The 19,912-nt window shown below is 33.5% G+C and overlaps 1 protein-coding gene across 1 annotated transcript; it reads left to right on the forward strand.

The window, feature by feature from the left end:
- Positions 1-1,777: 1,777 nt before the first annotated feature.
- Positions 1,778-4,087, forward strand: LOC143605774 (uncharacterized). Its single transcript, XM_077081767.1, has one exon. The coding sequence runs from the start codon at positions 1,778-1,780 to the stop codon at positions 4,085-4,087; it is 2,310 nt and encodes a 769-aa protein (XP_076937882.1).
- Positions 4,088-19,912: the final 15,825 nt, after the last annotated feature.

The raw sequence follows: 19,912 nt of genomic DNA on the forward strand, positions 1-19,912 counted from the left end.
CTGTTGTTTGTTGTAAGCACTTTGAAAGCAATCTTTTTATTCTTTATTATTTAATGTCAAGAACTACTATTTTAGATTAGTTCTTTTGTTTATGGCTTATTAGTCCTTTCCAGATTCAGTAGTATGAGTCTATACGCATGGTAAGAATAGGTGTATACAACTTGGACGAACATTGATCAACCGTATGGGTTTGAGATTTCATGCATATGGCCTAGGATCTCAGGCGTATGATCATTATAAATGATTATGGGCGTATAAACCTGGATCTTAGGCGTATGGCGAAGAAAGTCAGGCGTATCAGCCTTAGCGTCTAATTAAATCATCTAATCATCATCAAAACTTGTTTAAACACAAAATTGATCATCCATACGTTTCTCTCCACACTAGAAATCAAATCCTTGAATAAATTAGATCTTGATTAAGTTTGTTAAATCTTCTAATGGATCAAATACTAGTCTGAACCTCAACGAACACTAGAAGCACCATAATTCATTGTTCTAACGTCAAATTGAAAGTAATTATCTATTCATGTTAATAAAAAAACAACTAGAATCAGATGCCTAAGCTTGGATACCACTTATAAAGCTTAATTCGATTCAATCTTATGATATCTAGTCTCGATTTATCTATTCATGTTAATAAAAAAACAACTAGAATCAGATGCCTAAGCTTGGATACCACTTATAAAGCTTAATTCGATTCAATCTTATGATATCTAGTCTCGATTACTTGCAAAATCCGTAATCAAGTGTGTTCAACGTGTTAAATGTTCAATTGATGCTAAAATATGCTTCATTATGATGTGTGAAATCTGTGTTTGTGCACTGGATAGAAACTGGTAGCATAACATTTCTTGATTTGATCAAATGTGCAAAAGTTATGTTATGCATGTAAGTTAAGGGTTTATATAGACCCCTCATGCGCATGAAAGCCCATGTGCATGGGCAGGGACGGATTTATACACATGAGTACCGGGTCAAGCGAACCAGGTGTTTTTCGAACCGTAGTGGAGCATTTAATAGCGACTTTTTTAGCGAACCATGTGTTTTCTGGGCTGAACCATATATATAATTTGTTTCAAATATATACATAAAACATATACTGGCTTAGTGGCAAGGCGTGCATTGTGTTTGAGTGCAGACCCGGGTTCGAGTCTCACACAACCTTATTTTTTTTTTGCCTTTTTCTTTTGTGCTCTATTACCTTTATACACCTTTCTTAAAAACCCTAAACACCCCCAATTTCCCTCCTGCTCCACCTCTACCGCTTCTGCGTAGAGAAAGAAAGAAGAAGGTGCTATTAAAACTCAAAACAAAATATAAACAATAGATCCACCATTGGGAACTTTTGTCGAGCACCTTAAATGCACTGCAAAACCTTACATAAGACCCGCTGCGCTGCCGGTGCCAGATCAGACGGTCAACATTGACACATTGTGCACGAGAACTCTTCGATTTCTACTTACCAGAAACTCGCCGTCGCCGATACCCTCCGCGTTCAGGTGCGTTCCCGCCCCTTTTGTAGTTCGTTAGTTAACCCTGAGAAAAATTGATGTGGGTAATTGTCAAATTCCAGATTTTTTTGATGCCAAATTTCCACCATGAATCTTATACTATTTTTCACTAGTTGTCGATTTTTCATTATAATTCAGAGGTTCAATACAATTTCAAAACCTACTAGAATAAGACTTTTGATGATTGAGTGTTCAAAAAAGATGTTAGTTTTTTAGGGCTTTGAATTTTATTTTTGCTTTTACAGAACTTAAATTTGATAGATTATGGACCGTTTTTTATCGAGAAGGCCACGAGACCCTTCACCATCTAGTAGTAATAATCTGGCAAGAGTCGAATTGGATGATCTTCCATGGGATCCTTCAGATCGAAAGCCGATTTCATCATATCATCCTAATCAAAAAGATGAAATTAGAAGAACATATTTTCTAAGAGGGCCATGTCAACCTATTGGGCATAATTTTCCGCAACGAGATTTTAGTGGTTGCTTAAGAAAATTTCGTCCCGAGTGGTTTAAGACACATGAAAATTGGTTGGAGTATAGTGTTAAAACGGATAAAGCATATTGCTTGTTTTGTTATTTGTTTCCAGAAACTGGTCAAAAAGATGCGTTTGTGACCGATGGATTTGGTAATTGGAGCCATTCTGATAGAATATCCTCACATGTTGGTGGTATTAGAAGCCTTCACAACAAAGCACGTAAAAAAGGTGAGGACTTACTTAAACAAGAACAATCCATACATGTTGTCTTTGACAAACAAACTAATAAACAAAAAAGGGACTATAGACTCCGTTTGAGTACCTCAGTTAGACTTGCAAAAGGTTTGTTGAATGGTGGATTACCTTTTCGTGGTGATGATGAATCTGAAAGTTCACTCTATAGAGGACATTTTATAGAGTTTTTGAAATTGTTGGGAGAAATAAATGAAGATATTGCTAAGGTTATATTAAGTAACGCTCCGGGGAGATGCCAAATGATCGCTCCATCCATCCAAAAAGAGATTTGCAATTGTTTTGCACAAGAAGTATTAAAAAAGATATTCAATGAACTTGGTGATGATGTTTTTGCAATATTGGTTGACGAATCGAGAGATATTTCTAAAAAGGAACAAATGGCCATAGTTTTAAGATACGTTGATCAATTTGGAATTGTAAAAGAACGATTCATTGGCCTTGTCCATGTCAAGGAAACAACCGCGTCGTCTCTTAAATCTGCAATTGATGATTTATTTGCTCGTTACAACTTGAGTTTGCGGAAGGTTAGAGGCCAAGGATATGACGGTGCAAGCAACATGTCCGGTGAGTTTAATGGATTTAAAGCTTTGATTTTGAAAGAAAATTCTTCGGCATATTTTATTCATTGTTTTGCTCATCAACTTCAACTTGTTGTTGTAGCTCTTGCGACAAAGCATCATGACATCTATAAGTTTTTTGATGAAGTGTCGGATTTAACGAATGTTGTTGGTGCTTCTTGCAAACGAGTAGATTTGATTAGAGAAAGTCAAAGAGAGAGATTACATTTGAATCCGGAAATTGAAACAGGGCGTGGAAAAAGTCAAGAATTGTCACTTGCGAGAGCTGGAGATACACGTTGGAGTTCTCATGAAAAAACTCTTTTGCGTTTGCTTGCTTTATATCCTACCGTTATTGATGTGCTCGAGTACATAGAAAATTGGGGAGAGATACGTGCTCAGAAAAGTCAAGCACATGGCCTTCATGTATACATGAAATCTTTTAATTTTGTATTTTATCTACATTTGATGAAGTACATCTTGGGAGTTACAAACACATTGTCTCAAGCTCTTCAGAGAAAGGATCAAGACATCATGAATGCAGTTGAGCTGGTTAGATCAACCAAAAAAGCTCTTGAAAACTATCGACTTGAAGGTTTTGACTCTCTTTTAAAAGATGTTACATCTTTTTGTGACAAATATGAGATTGAAGTTGTTAACATGGAAGATGAGTATGTTGACCCAAAAAACCGAAGAAGAAAAACAAACATCACTAATCGTCACCATTATGTGGTTAATAATTTCAATACGGTTCTCGATATGCAAATTCAAGAGCTTGGAAATCGTTTTAATGAGGTAACCACGGATTTGCTTACGTTTATGAGTTCTTTGAGCCCGTGTCGTGATTTTCGCGCCTTTCATAAGCTAAACTTGCTAAAGTTGGCCGAGATGTATCCGTATGATTTTAGTTTTGATGAAAGAGACAAACTCATGTTTGAACTTGGCCACTACATTGCTAATGTGAAAGAAGATTCGAGGTTTGACAATCTTAAAGGGGTAAGTGATCTTGCAAAAATGATGGTGGAAACAAGAAAACACATTGATTATCCGTTGGTTTATCGTTTAATAAAATTGTCACTAGTTCTACCGGTTGCAACGGCTAGTGTTAAAAGAAGTTTTTCTTCAATGAAGCATGTGAAGACGGAACTACGTAATAGGATGGGTGACGGGTACATGAATGATTCTTGCATTTGCTACATTGAAAGAGAGTTTTTACTACAAGTTTCGATCGAAGATGTAATGCAACGCTTTCAAAAGATGAAAACTCGTAAAGAACAACTATAAGGTTAGTTTTTTTTTTATTTCGAAAGATTATCGTTTTTAAGTCCCGTGTTTTTTTAGTTTCTAATGATGATGTTTTTTAGTTATTATATCGTTTTTTATTATATGATTAATCTTACTTGACCCGAACCGTTAAACCAATCCGAATCGTCAACCCGACCCAATTTTTTTATACGCGTTCTTATATATTTAGAGCATCTTAAAATAGCGAACCAGATAAAAAAAAAATCTAAATCCGTCACTGTGCATGGGTTATGCACGTGATTGCCCATACGCCTTCAAGTTAGACGTATAAGGCTTGTACAATACATATACTACATTTTTAGACCTATACATTTAATCTACCAGCCCTACCTACCTATACACGACAAGGAACTGATAAAATGCACTAATACATACATACATATATACATATATATATATATATATATATATATATATAATATTATATACCAGAGACAGGAAAATTAAGACGCTTCACATTATGAGATTTACAAGCAATATTGCACATGGTATAACCTTGAATATGGGCAAAAGAGTCATTGTCATATTAAACACCTTTGTAAATTTAAAGAATAGTTAGAATTATGACCCTTAATCTTTTACCAATATATTATTTTTTTAACCCAACTCCCGCCATGGTTTTTAAATGTTGATAACTTTTTCCTATGTTAATATTTTTTTTAAATAATGCACCATAAAAATGAGCATATATTAATCTTTAATTTGAGTAAGATATTTTTGTAGTTTTTTTCAATTAAAAAGTATAGCATTTTATGTAGGGATGTTTGCGGTCTGGTTTTTATGGTTGTAAATTAAACCGTGAGCCAGATAGTAGTAACGGTTTTTGCCTTCAAAAACCAAAGTAGAGCCTTCGAAAATTGAAAACGAACGGCAAAAAAAAAAAGAGAAAAAATCAACGGTGAAATCAAACCGATGACCGGTTTTATGATTTCAAACCAAAATGAACACCTATAAACTTATTGCGTGATTACCAAGAACTACGTTTCCCACTACATGACGCGAGCACCCGTCTAATATATATATATATATATATATATATATATATATATAAAGAGAGAGAGAGAGAGATAAAGGATCCAATATAATAATCTCTTATGTATATTATGTACACGACACCCTTACACCCTTGATTTCAAAAAACATGCGATGGAAAATTCGAAAATTATTTCAATTCATTTCCATCCTAATTAACTGTTACGACAATTCAACCATCGTCACCGATGCCATTGCAGATACCACTTCAATTGAGTTGAAAATTGGAAGTTTATTTCAATTGATAAAAGTTTAAATACGTTCCATATTTGTTCATATGATGGAATTGATGATCAAATCGATGGTCGATTGATGAATTTTTGATGATTACGATATTATATGAATTAATTTCAATATTCAATTTCATGTTACATAGAGTTTAATTTCAGATTTAAGCTTCTAAACGTTTAAAGGTTTGTTCAGGGTGTTTAAATTTTTGTTCTGAACTTCTTAGTTTTTGTTTAGAACTTCTTAGTTTTTTGTTCTGAATTTTTTAGATTTTTGTTCAGAACGTTTTAAGTTTGTTCTAAACTTCTCATATTTTTGTTATGAATGTTTTAAGTATGTTCGTTTTGGTTAGAAATTGTTCACTATGAACGTTTAAACTATGTAATTTGTTTTGGTCAGGAATTTATTCTGAGTGTTTTTCACACTATGTTTCAAAACCTGCACAAATTATCTCAGTTAGCATTTGTGAATCTCATATACAGAACATATAGATGGAAAAATTCAACTTTTTTCACTAATCTAATTTGTTTGCAAGTCTTATACATTGAATTTATAGAGAACCGTTAACTTCAAATCAATTAATTGAATTTTGAAATTTATATATTTAGGTTTAATTGTTTGAAATCGGTTATCGCTTGAAATTGAAGGAAGTTTGTAATCGATGAATTAGATAGCCCCGACGAACTAGATTCAGGTTTAATTACAAATTTTCCACCGCGAAAAATTTAAATCGATGCTTAGGAGTGTCGCATACATAATGTACGATAACCCATTATTGTACAATATACACCCGTATATACACATGTTATTTTTATTCACATATGCACAATTAAGATACATGTAATGAAGATTAAATGATAATATATATGTATGATTTAACAAAACCGAGAAAAAAAAATTATGAAATTTAGATGCTAGATAAACGCTTTGGTTTTTTTACTTTTTTAAAATTTTCATTTTTATTTTATTTTATAATTTTATTGAAGGGATTTTTTGTGGTCCAAAATAGTTTACAAAGTTCTCAATTTCTAAATGGTCCTCACATGATCCCAATCTTATATTGAGAACTAGTGAGAAACATTTTGTATCACAAAAAAAAAACCTTCAAAAAAAATTATTAAACAAAAAAACAAAATTTTAAAAAAGTTAAAATACAAAAACGTTTATCTAGCATTTAGGTTTTATAAAAAAAATTCTTGGTTTTGGTAAATTATACAAATATGTATATTATCATTTAATCTTTAGTTACATGATATACACATGTGTACATTATATTATCATGTATCTTAATTGTACATATGTTTATAAAAATAACATATATATATATACATTACATATACATACATATATATATACGTGTTTATAAGTATTATACATATATGTATAATTTAGCAAAACCAAGAATTTTTATTTTTTTTATGAAACCGAGGTGCTTTATTTGTATTTTTGTTTTTTTATTTTTTTATTTTCGCATTTGTTTTGTTTTATTATTTTTTTTATTTTTATTGAAGTGTTTTTTTGTGGTCCAAAATGGTTCTCAAAGTTCTCAATTACCAAAAGTTCTTACACGAATCACACTACATACTAGAAAAGCTTGATAAGGAAATTCGATCAGGAAAATAGTTTACCTGAACAATGATGCGTTTGACTAATGTCAAACATGTGTATGTTTAAACTCAGACTATACGCTCATGAATTCTGATTAGATAAAATTTTTTAATTGAGTATGTCATGATGATATCCTTAATTGAAATTTATGATCAGCTGGCTGTCACTTGATAATAAAACATTTCTAAAGAAAGTATGTAAATGTTCAAAATCCACCGGGAGTTTCAAATACACTAGAAAGATATGATTTTATGAGATGAAAATATAATCTATATAGTTGTGAAAGCTAATGGGAATTAAGTTTGTCTTCGATGTAACATATGACATGTATAAAGAAGGTACTCGGTAAGAGGGTATGTGGAAACATACTGCTTAGTTCAATAAATGCATATTCAAAAGACGTATGAGATACATACTATTTAAATTCATCGAGTTGTAGAAATTTCTATTAGATAAAGTATCCAAAAAAATCCCCTTAATCTGACAATACTATTAAGTATATGAGATATACCACAAATCTTTAGAAGATTTGAGTAGTCATAGAAGATTTGAGTAATCATAATATATTAAGTTCTTGGCGACCTAAAGTATCCAACCCTTCGATGGTTTAATCAACACGCATCCCGAAAGGTTGAAGCGGGATAGTTTACCCGGAAAAGGAACACCTACATGATAACCTCAAGAACATAATTCGTTAGCATGTTACGCGAAAAACGGGTACGTTAACCACATCAATAACTAATTATTTACCATTATATCATTCCAGTTGGATTCCATCCCAAAGCAATGTTGTTTATTATCTTGTTATTCTCTATATTTCATATTGGTATTACCATTTTATGCATTTTATTTTTTTTCAAAAAAACACACACTAAAATCAACTAAGCAAATTAATTAGTAATGTAAGGCCCCATTCTCGGAAGCCCTACGTTGGCATTGCATTTACTCATAAACACAGTTCTAAAATCAGAGTTAATTAAAACATTTGCGGAATAATTAAAACTTCATGCATTACATTACAAAACATCGAATTTGTCTTAAGCATACAAATTATCTTATCATAAGCATTAATATAAAATAGTCATGACACTTCTTCATTGATGCCAGCATCTTCAGTTCATGTCATGTGTCACTTCTCAAGCCAACTACTTCAGCCTATTTGCCTGTGTGCATACTAAAAGTCAGCTACGATGAGTGAGTTCTAGTTAATCAGTTAACATATATTACATTCATATTCTTACTCATACGTGTCCGAAGATACGTATTCGTACCTTACTTACTATTATTTCTTTCATAAATACTTTACATGCATACATACATACTTACATACTTTCTTTCATAAACCCTGTGGTATACCGTAACTATTCTATCTCTACCTTCACAGATATTATTAGGGTCCGGTCCCTATCATCACAGATATTGTAAGGATCTGGTCCCTAACATCACCGATATTGTAAGGGTCTGGTCCCTAACATCACAGATATTGTAAGGGTCTGGTCCCTTCTGTCTCGAATAACAATACAACCATACATGCCATACATATTTTAGTTATATATATATATTCTTATACATATCTGCGTACATACCTTTAACTCTTTCTATACTAATAAGTATCATATATAAACAATCATATGGCATACACTTACCACTTAAGATAAGTGTATTAACTAATCACATTGGAGTATGCACACAGCCCCGAAAACATTACACAGAAATGGGGCCAGAAACTCACCTGGAGTCGGTTTCTCTCCGAGTTAATGGTAATACCCTTCCTTAGCTGTGCACGGCTAAATGTGTAACACATTACGAGTATCAATTATCTATTATTACTACTTCATACATCTAAGTTAATGAAACCCTCAACTAACGGGGGTCTAGGGACATCGCTCTTGGTAATGGGGTCTAGGGGCGGCAGCCCCTAGTAGGGTCCAAGGGGCAGAGCCCCTGGCTGGGGTCGAGCTGCCAGGTCAGCTCGGAAAAATTTTATTTTCATTAATAGACCCTTTATCAAAAATGCATCAGAAAATGAATCGGGTCACGTTTTACAACAATTTGAAACAATTTGCATGAAAGAATTCGCATGGAGAATCGCATGGAACCATTCGCTTCGCATGGACCATTCGCTTCACATGGACCATTCGCTTTGCATGGCCCATTCGCTAGGCATGGCCCATTCGCTTCGCATTGACCTTTCGCTTCGCATGGCATGCGATGCGATTCCTTTTTGTGCGAATAGAATCTCTTTTTCTTCATTTTTACCATTTTAAAGCCATATTACTCCGTAACTTATCCTTAGGACCCGATTTTACCCCTTTATAGGTTTTGGGTTGTACCAACTTTGTATACCCGTGTTTTATGAGGTCCGACATCCCCTTTTCATCTTATATTGAACCCGTTAACTCACGGCTCATAAAGTCTATATTTTTCTTCCATCTTATAGCCCGATCTAAAGTTGTATCAGTTTGCATGTCAAAACCGACCTTAAAACTTAACCTTTTTAACCAAAACTCACATTTTGCTTCGGCTTCGGTTCGGATCTGAACCAACCCGAGGATTTGGTGGTGATTCTTGTTGTTTGATGGTGTTTACACACGAGATTCGTCTTTCCTTTGGCTTGGATTTGGATCCGGGTATTAGAGAGAGTATGTGTGTGTTCTTGAGTGTGTGTGTGTTGGGAGGAAAAGAATGGGGGGAGAAAATGGAATTTTGGATGTTGATTTTATATAAGGGTTCCATGAGCCCTAGGGCCCATAACCTTTTTCTAACCATTCCCAAGCCCAAACCTAACCTAACCCAAACACTATCACACAATTAACAACACACATGTAATAATAAATTTTCTTTTGTCTATTAATCTCGAAATACGGATGTTACAAGTAACTAAAAGATTGAGTAGTAAAAGTCATGTTCGTGGACGATATTTGGTTCTTACTAGTTAAGCTATACTATATACAACGGGTACTCTGTCATTTGTGTGTGTTTATCCAAAAATAATTTCTATTTTTATAAATTTAAAACCTTGGTAAATTTGTGCTAAAAGTCACTAAAAAGTATATATATAAACCCAACACATCGAATGTGGCTTGTCATAGGCAATAAAGTTGTATAGATAGGACTAAATGAAGTCACTTTTTGTAGGCGGGCCTATGGATGCAGTGTAAAGTAGGGATGAGTAAAAATCGGTATGGTATCGTCGGTATCGATTTGGTACCGTCGGTACCGAATCGGTACTAAGGTTTTAAGTTTTCGGGACCGGTACGATACGGTACGGCACCTTTATTTCCCGAATTTTACCTTAACCGAACATTTCGATACCGGTACCGGTACCAAAAATTTGCGATTTTTGGGATCGGGATTTTCGGTACCCGTACCGGTCGGTACCGGTACGTTACCGAGCTCATCCCTAGTGTAAAGTATTCTTTTATGCTTATGTTTTGTGTTTCGAACACGTATGGGTTATTTTATATAACTAAAGTGCATAAGTAATGTTGTAAAGCTAGAACTCACTCAGCAATGCTGATTTTTGTATATGCACATTAGGTTAATTCGGTTTGTTGAAGCAAGAATAAGGATCAGTTGATACTCGGACGGGTTATCCAGGATAAAGACTAGCATCAATTTCAAAAAAACTTTTAGTTGATTAGTTTCCTTTTTAAAGACAATGTAATTTGTGCTTTGACCGGTATAACTTTATGTGAGATTTGAACTTAAGAACTAATTTACATATATAAACTTAACATCTAAGACATCTTGGGTCCAGGGCGTTCCACACATACATATTGCTATCCACCGCCATCACCTACTACAGCGCCTTGCTACCGCTGTGTTTCGACCTCAATAACGTCTCACCACTGTCGCAGTCGTCTTTAAAGAGGGTAGCCAGCAACACATTCTCTTTAGGTTTTCAAAATGGGCTTGAAACATATTAGTTTGAACTTATTCATATGAATGAATTAAGATGATATGAGTTACTTCTTCTATTTTAAATAAAACTATTATATTATATGTATATTAATTTGTAATGTTGGTGCGAGAGAGTAAACTCACTATTTATTTTCCTTAAAATTCTATTGGTTGATTTCCACTTTCCTAGCCACGTGATATCTGCGCCCTCTTTCTTAACTATGCTTTGTGGTTTGTAACCATATATTGATAGGTAGGTTAGTAACTCGTGTAATACACAAGTTTAAAGAATATAATATCAATAAAGAAGATGTTTATATACAATTTAATGGTACAAAGTGATAACTTTAATTTTAAAATGGTAAAATAAATTAAGAATCAAGCAAGTTTAACTAAATGTTCATAGAAGACAAATTCTGGGTATTTAGAAATACATACACTCGAAAAAGAGACTTTTAATAGTTTAGGCATATGTTAGTTGTTTTACGCAAATCAAATAGATCTTTATAATAATAATATTTTGAAATAAATTATTTAAAAAATTATTTAAAAGACGTAATAAATAAATAAACGTTAAATATTTTTTTTATTTATAGAAATGACCATTAAATGAGAGTTAATGAAAATTTAATTTTTGAATTTTAAAAATAATAATAAATGTAAAATATTAATTTAATTGATTTAAATATGGTTTAATTTTGCAAATAACTTATGTGCTATATTATGTGGACACTTTAAAAAATTGACATATGTCCATATGACCTTGTTTTAATATAATAGTAAGATTATCAATATATTAACTAGCCACGTGGACAAGTTGATACTATATATTATCATCAAAAGGAAGTCTTTGGATTAGCAAGACAAAAATATGTCCGTAAAGCATGTTTGATCATACTAGATTAGTATCATAGTAATATTAATTATTAATTGATAATATCAGTAAAACTATGATAAGATAAAAATAACATGTAAATTCAAATATAAGTTGTATAAAAAGGAAATACATCACGAGTAAGTTATTCTTTTCTAATTTTATAAATAGGTAACAACTTTAGCCAGGTTGTAATGATGCTTCGCTATTTCAACTTATATTGTAGCTATAACGGATAACTAAACCTCAAGTAATTAATGTTCGGGTTTATAGTAACGTTTCAACTTTAGTTTTTTCATAGTTTTACACCCTCGTCGGAGCACGGGGGTCTTTATACTAGTTTATATTAAATAAGATAATAGTTAGGTATAAATCCAATTATTGTTAACGGCTTTACGTAAAGGTTTTTATTTTATTTTATAGAGTTTAGATCAATGTAAAATATGTCTCAATTCCTTTAGAATATATTACGATATTGTTTTCTAGGGTTATCTTTTTGTTGCTATATCAAATTCCGATATCATGAGCAGAAACATAAGTATTTTATATGGTTTAATGCCAACGCCGCAATGCATAAGTCCTAAACACTAGTTTAAAACGATCTTGAAACTGAAGATATATATGTATATATATATATATATATATATATATATATATATATATATATATATATACAATATTACAAATAGATCCGTACCCAAGACCCAACTACAAATGGCATGAAAATTAAAAAAACAAAGCATGGTGTTTCAAGAACCTGACCTTTTGGAATTGGAAGAAACGTTATGCTGCCACTAAGGGTGTGTATTGGTTGGTTTTGGCCCAAAACAATAACCGAGATGTAGGTTAATAAATAACCATAACTATTGCCGATTCATTATAACAGTTTCAGTTAATTGATTTTGAAGGTTAGCGAATCAATTAGGTGTCAGTTAACCATGCATTTGGGCATAGCTAATAAAAGTTCAAAACAATATAATTGGGCATGAAAGTTTGGTCATTTGAAAGTTTTTGACCATGGAATAAACTATTATTATACATGATGGTTGGGTAAAAGTTAGTTTATTTTATATATTAATTAGTTAATTTTAGTTAAATAATTGAATGAACATTGGTACTTCAAGCATTGTTATGTGTTTTCAGGACATTGGCAGCTTTGGAGCTTAACGAGGATATTTACGGGCTTGGAATGAAGATCGAGAAGTGAGAAATTGAAAGTGCACGCATTACAAGACAGTCAAGAAAGGAAAATAAAAAATGCTGAAAAGTTGCATCTTCGCGTATGGAACAACTTCGCGATACGTGAAGTTGCAAGAATCTGATCCCGACTATTTTGTCCTTTGCGATACGCGAAGAAGAGAGCCAAGACATCTTCGCGATACGCGAAGATGCTTAAGTCGGCCAAAAATTTAGGTTTGCCATATATAAACCCTTAACCTCCCCATTCGGTTTTTTACGACTTCCAGAGGAAAAAGAGGCTGCTTAGGACGATTTTCCACCATTCCAAGGCTTTCGGTTCATCTCGGGTTTGCATGTTCATCAAGGTAAGTGATATAATCAATATGTCGATGCTTGGCTAATTTTCTTGTCCATTCTAGGCTAGGTTTTTGTGTATTTTAACTTCTGACCATATTCCTATGCTTAATGTTTATGAGCTTGATTGAGTTATTTCCTTAGTCTTGCTTAATTGTTGATTGATTATTTAAACAATTTGTGTTTGGGATTATTAATTAATACATTATTTGTTTGGTTGTGTTCTTCAACATTTAGGGTTTAAGCTCTTGTGTCATTGACTAGTTATCATCAAATATTGGCTCTTAATTGGTTGTAACAAACATAAGTTGGTAATTAGGTAAACCGAGTTCAATTGTGTCATCAATTCGGTTAGGGTATCGTTTGACATCACAATCCAACTACTAGGTTTAGTAATTACTGCGTAATCAATATACTTGAATCTGGGATTAAGTTGAATGTCACATTAACCGAACCTAGAATGAATGTTTTTATTAATATTGTTCACAAAAGTATTTAAGTAATAATTAGTTTTAATTAATATTTTTCTAAAAACAAACCGCTTGACATCGTCTGTCCACCTTAGTTAATTAATTAACTAATTTAGTCATATTAAATTAGCACTTTCCTTGAGTCCTTGTGGAGACGACATTACTTACCCGTACTAGTTATAGGTATTTAAGTTCTTAATTAATTGTTTTTTAGTAGACCGCAACAGCCTACATCAATACACATTTGTATATATTAGCATATTTCATGACATTAAAAAAATACATATAATCAGTTCGGTTCATTTCTGTTTTAACGGGTATGTAAACCTTGTTAACTATAACGAACCCATTATTGTCGTTTCCAGAATACCATTAATATTGGTTTTCGGTATGTTTCAGTTATATTGGTCCGGTTTCATCTGTTAATTTGGTTATAAGTAAGTAAATTCGGTTTTATGCACACACCTATAATACCATAATGTCTTTCTAAATATATCCATACACAAGCAACTAACAAGATATTAGGCAACCACATCGAATGACAAGATCCGAATTGTAATCAAAATCGAACTTGTTTTATCAGATTTAGTGACACATGAATTTATATGTCCAGGGTTTGGTCATTTTTGAAATCTCTTAGTCGTATAAGTTATGAAAATTATAAGTTATGGAAATTAAAAACCATGTCTATGATATATTAAACCAACAAATAAACTTGTATTAAAATTTTATTTTTATTTGTTTTGAACGACTAATTTGAATCACTAGCAGATCACTAACCCACCCGATCATCTACATTATCTTATTATTGGAGACTATCATTAGGAGGAAACCCACAGTATGTGAGAAAACCTCCCTACTTAAACTGAAACTCTCTATTTTTTTAGTCTGGTAAGACTTAGACTCAATACCTTCTCTTTTTAATTGAAATCTTTAGATATCATATCCTAAGGTTAGTCGCTATGGGAGTGGAAGGGGGAGGAACGAGGCACGGAAGAGGGGGGAACACCACCGGGGGGCGCCTTCAAGGCGGGCGTGGAGGGGGGGGGGGGGCGGTGAAGGGGAAGGAGGGCGCGGAAGGATGGTGATGGGGGGGGGGGGGCACCCCAACGGTTAAAAATAGAGCCGTTTATATATATATATATAAGTAACATTTCTATATAAATTCAAACCTTTTTCTCAATTTTACTCAAACAACTTTCATCTTCACACCAAATTTAACCATCTTCACAACTTTCATCTTCACACCAAATCATGAATCCTAACTCGAACCCGAACCCGAACCCGAACACAAGCTCAAGCTCAACACCGAACCCAAACCCGAACCCGAAACAACACCCATGGGATCCGCGTTGTATGTGGTGGTCTAGGTTTCTCGCAAATAACGTCGACCTTAGCAACCCGTTCTATGCAAACCAACAATGACCGATGATTCCTCCACCCATGCCACCGTTTACCCTCGATATGTTCTTTCGGGCGCCAATGTCGTATACGTCCTCGCAAGTACCACAAACCCAAATACCCGAAACGCAATTACCCGAAACGCAAGTACCCGAAACACTAAGTCCGGCATCCAAAAAGAAGTCATAATAAAATGAACCTGGGTGCCGTTCGAACAACCAAAAAGGTCGAACGACAAATGTGGGAAGCAGATGAGGAAATGGTGTTAGCATTAGCATTAGCGTGGATCGACTCTTCCGAAGACTCGATTCAAGGTATATAATGTGCTAAAAGTAGTTATATAAAAACACGTTAATCTAGACACTAAGTAATAAATTCTAGACTCTTAAACTTAACTAAACTACTAACCGGCAAGTGAACCGGTCGACTCTATTACAGCTAAGTAAGTCCGGATATCGAACCTACGAGACTCTTTTAGTTACGTAAACTAGCAAAATTAGACTCAACTACAGACACAACTATTTATTTATTATTTCTTTAAGGGGGGTTTTACTAATAAACTAATGACGGAAACTAAAGACGACTAAACTTAGAACTTGGACTTAATTCAGATGATGAAAAATAACCACCTAGGCTAGAATCCCCTAAGTTTCAGTTATCAATTAACCGGGCAAATACTTAGTTATGGAACTGGGATCGTAAAATAGGCGCTTAAGAGAGAACCCGAACAGGACCCCTGACCCTTTTCAAGAGACACCTATGGATTTCTAATAATTTTTAACGCACACCAATATTAAAAATCAAGTTTCCTTACGGTCACCTAATTAACTACCAACTAGTTCCTTTATACGAAATCCTACCTTATAGCGCGGAAATCAAAGGCAGTCTAATATATTCAATTGACTCGATAGACAAAGTTAATCAATCAAACCTAGACGAACTCCTTACGAAGAACTAAATCTAGCAATCCTGATCAACAAAGACCTATCAATAACCTAGCACCTTACAGCTATTTAAGTTAGCAGCACACTTAGGTTTATTTAATTAAATAATATTATTCCTATGATTTTATTCGAAATCAATTATAAAATAGTCAAGAACACAAAGTAGATGACCTAATAACAACCTATTATAATGACAAACAATATTCAATGAAACTATGAAATAATAAAACTCAACAAACAACTCTAAACACACATATGCATCAATTTAATATAATTAAACCTTTTACTAGTTCATAAAACCATAACGGTAAATAAATCCCAAGTCAAAATCAAACATCAACAAAGGTACATCATAAGCCTAGGCAGTCTATAAAGTTTAGCCTAGCATGGTAAAATCAAACATAACAATAATAAAGGAATTCATGGTGAAAAATAAAGGAAACGAAAGATTAAAGGCGATAAAACCCGTAGTCTTCGTTCTTGATCAATATGCTCGCTACCGTATGATTCCAAGCCTCCAAAACCTCCAAAAGATCACTTATAAGGCTCCCAAATGCGTCCTGGCCAGCTAAAGTATTTAGGTTATGTTTAAGTTGAGTTTAAGGGTCTTTAAATATGAAAATACAATGCCCAAACCCAAAAATCATCAAAGAACATTCTGGAAAACACCCACAGTGCCACGCGGTGGCCTCCCTCCCCTTGGTCGCGCGGCGCTCCGGCCAAGGGGGTGGGTGGCCCAGTCTGGTCTGGTCCGGTTCACTCCTGGGTCGGTCCGGTTCGTTTCCTAATGCTCCGGTTCGCTGGTTTAGCTCATTTTTTATTGTTTTTTGCCCTCTTTAACCACAAACAAATGTCGGGACCTACATTTATTCAAATAAGTTAGTAATATACATATCCTAACAAAAACCGAACATAAAATAATAAAATATTATATAAAATATACAAGGGATTTATATATATTAAGCATTATATCAGTATATTATAATATTTATATGTTTTCCATGTTATATTTTTTTGTTTACTAATACGAAGTTTTTATATGTATCGAAGGTGATGGCAAACATTCGCCGGAGTTTTGGGTACAAATACGTACCAAGTTCTTTTTTTTAATGGGTCAAGGAGAGTATCGCGGGAATGATTCCGTCTACAACAAATGGAAGTCATTACGCATAAAAATAACCGACTTCACAGCCGTTCACACCCGCGTTGTGAACAACAGAAAAAGCGGCATGAGCGATGCCGATGTGTTGGAGGCCTGCTTAAAACAATACAAAGGGGCCCTTTATAAAACAGATTTTAGCATGTTGGATATTTGGAGACAATGCATAAGCTCGCCAAAGTGGCATACGGTCCCGACATCATCACCACCGCGACCGTCCAAACGGTCAAAGACAACGTTTACTTCGGCCAATCAATCGCCGTCTCAGCCCATGTCCGATGGTCGCTGTCAACTTAATCTAAACGAGTTGGATCCAGAATTAATTTTTGACGAACTGGATGAGTTGCCACGGCCGGTAGGAAGAGATAAAGCCAAGGCAACGACTAGAGGTGGAGGATCTTCGTCCAAAACCACATCTTCTAAGAGTTCCAACATGAGTTCGCATCTTGAAAACTTGGAGCTGAGGCTAGCCGAGATTGCTAACATTAAAAAACAAAAACAGGAGGGTCTCATGGAAATGCACGAAGAAAGAAAGGCAATGCTTGCGGATTACAAAGCGATGCACTTGGAGCGAAAGAAACAAAAGGAATTCGAGCTCTTCTCAAAAGATCTATCGCATCTAGATCCTGTGTCGCGGGCGGTAATGGAAAAAAGAAAAGCCAAGATATTGACCAAATATGCAAACGAGGACGACCAACATTAGTTATATTTTTTTATTTGTATGTTTTTTTTATTTTTATTTGTAGGGTTTTTATTTTTTTTTGTATTTTTTTATTTTTGTTTGTATTGGTTTTTTTGTTTCATAAAAAAACAAAGAAAAAATGTTGGGCTTCGAAGCCCCTTCACCATAGAGCGGCATTATGCCATAGGGCTTCGATGCCCCCAGTGCCCACGCAACGCTAACGTGACACTGTGAAGGGGCTTCAAAGCCCCCCCCCCCCCCATAGCATACAGTCTAACGGGTAAAGCTAAGAGCATCACCAATAAAGATGATTTTTAGTAATGTTCTTAAATACCACATGACACATGAACCACCAATAAACATTCTCTCTCATATAATCTCTCTGTTCTCTCCATCTCACTATCACAAACAAGTTTTACAAGATTCTTGCATAAGAATTTTATTCATATCCTTCTTTTTTACATCACTAAATCTTTTATTGGAGATGGTCGCCCTCTCTCTTTCAACTCACATTTTCTCTTTTTCAAAAATCTCTAAAAATCTTTTTATCAGAGATGATCAAAAGATAATTGGATAAAGTTATATTAATTAATATTAAATATCTTTTAGTATTTGATATTCCCGATGTTAAGTATTATTATTATTATTATTCTATAAATAACAATAACTAACACTTTGGGAATGTGGTAAATATCATCCACCAAATATATAATTATTAAAGATCTTGACTCGTGTAAAGTTTACACTGTAAACCCTTTTGAAGACGTACTTAATTTATGTTGCTTTATAAGCAACCGTTTAGGCTAATATGTGAGACAATGTCGTTATATGTTGTTTCTTTTCAGTACAAGCCCAACAGTTTGATAAGATTCCTAAGACACTTATACTAATACGATGTTTATCTACACCACATTTTAAACCATGCCCATTGTCACCACAAGTGAAAATCTTGTTGGTATTTTTATTAATTGCAAGCATATATTAAAGTTAACACACCGACCCATTATGTCATCTGCTTTCTAAATTTGGTTCTCTCTCTATTGAATTATTGAAGATTGGTTGAAGTACTCATTTTATAAGATAATCCCTAAAAAACAAGAAATAAATGTAGTTAATATTCTTTAACAAGTATAAATTCTCCTCAATACTAATGTATTCCATCCAACCCTTTTGAAGTTTACCATCTCTTTCTCAATTGATACAATGACGGAGGGTTGTTCTAGCAATACACATAAAGCACTAGTCCTCGACAATGCAATTAAAGTTTTGGTTATTGATCACAGAAAAGACGTTTTATCATCTATGGAAGATTTTCTCGGACATCATTCATTTGAAGGTAAGATTTTTCAAGAAAAAAAATTGTTAATGAATATTTTACATGATTTTCACAAGTGTAGTAAAGCATATAAATTAAATCGTAAGGTTTTTATATTATTTTCTTCTCCTTGTCAAATCAACTATTGATGTCTGTTTTATACAAACATTTATTCTTAGTTTTTAATATCCATGCTATAGGCAGAGAAAATAATTTTAGGAACCACTTTGATTTAAAGAACTTGAAAAAATTCAATATAAAAAAAAATTATTTTTTAATTTGTTTTCATGTATGTTATATGTATGTTACATATATAAATTTTTTCACATTGAATCAACCTTTGACATAGTTTTAACGAACATGTATATTACACCAATCACTATGTATTTTTAAAAAAATATTTTTTCTCTCTTATTTAATTGTTTAATTAGATTTAATCTAATCCATAAATTTTCCTATCCATGTAATTGAATATGTAAGTGATATTAGTTCATAAAGTTCTTACAAGTTATCAAAATATTCTTTATATATATGTATGTGTGTGCGTACAAATTATACCCACTTTAGTTTTGAAAACCTAATTTTACAATCAAATTTCTTTTTTAATTTATAACATGTGTAACAAGTGGTATCATCTTTAATACACAAAATAGTT

Source organism: Bidens hawaiensis, unplaced genomic scaffold (genome assembly GCF_021521415.1).
Source record: "Bidens hawaiensis isolate Kalapana, Puna unplaced genomic scaffold, B.hawaiensis_p1.1 tig00071339_1, whole genome shotgun sequence".
Classification (NCBI taxonomy): domain Eukaryota; kingdom Viridiplantae; phylum Streptophyta; class Magnoliopsida; order Asterales; family Asteraceae; genus Bidens; species Bidens hawaiensis.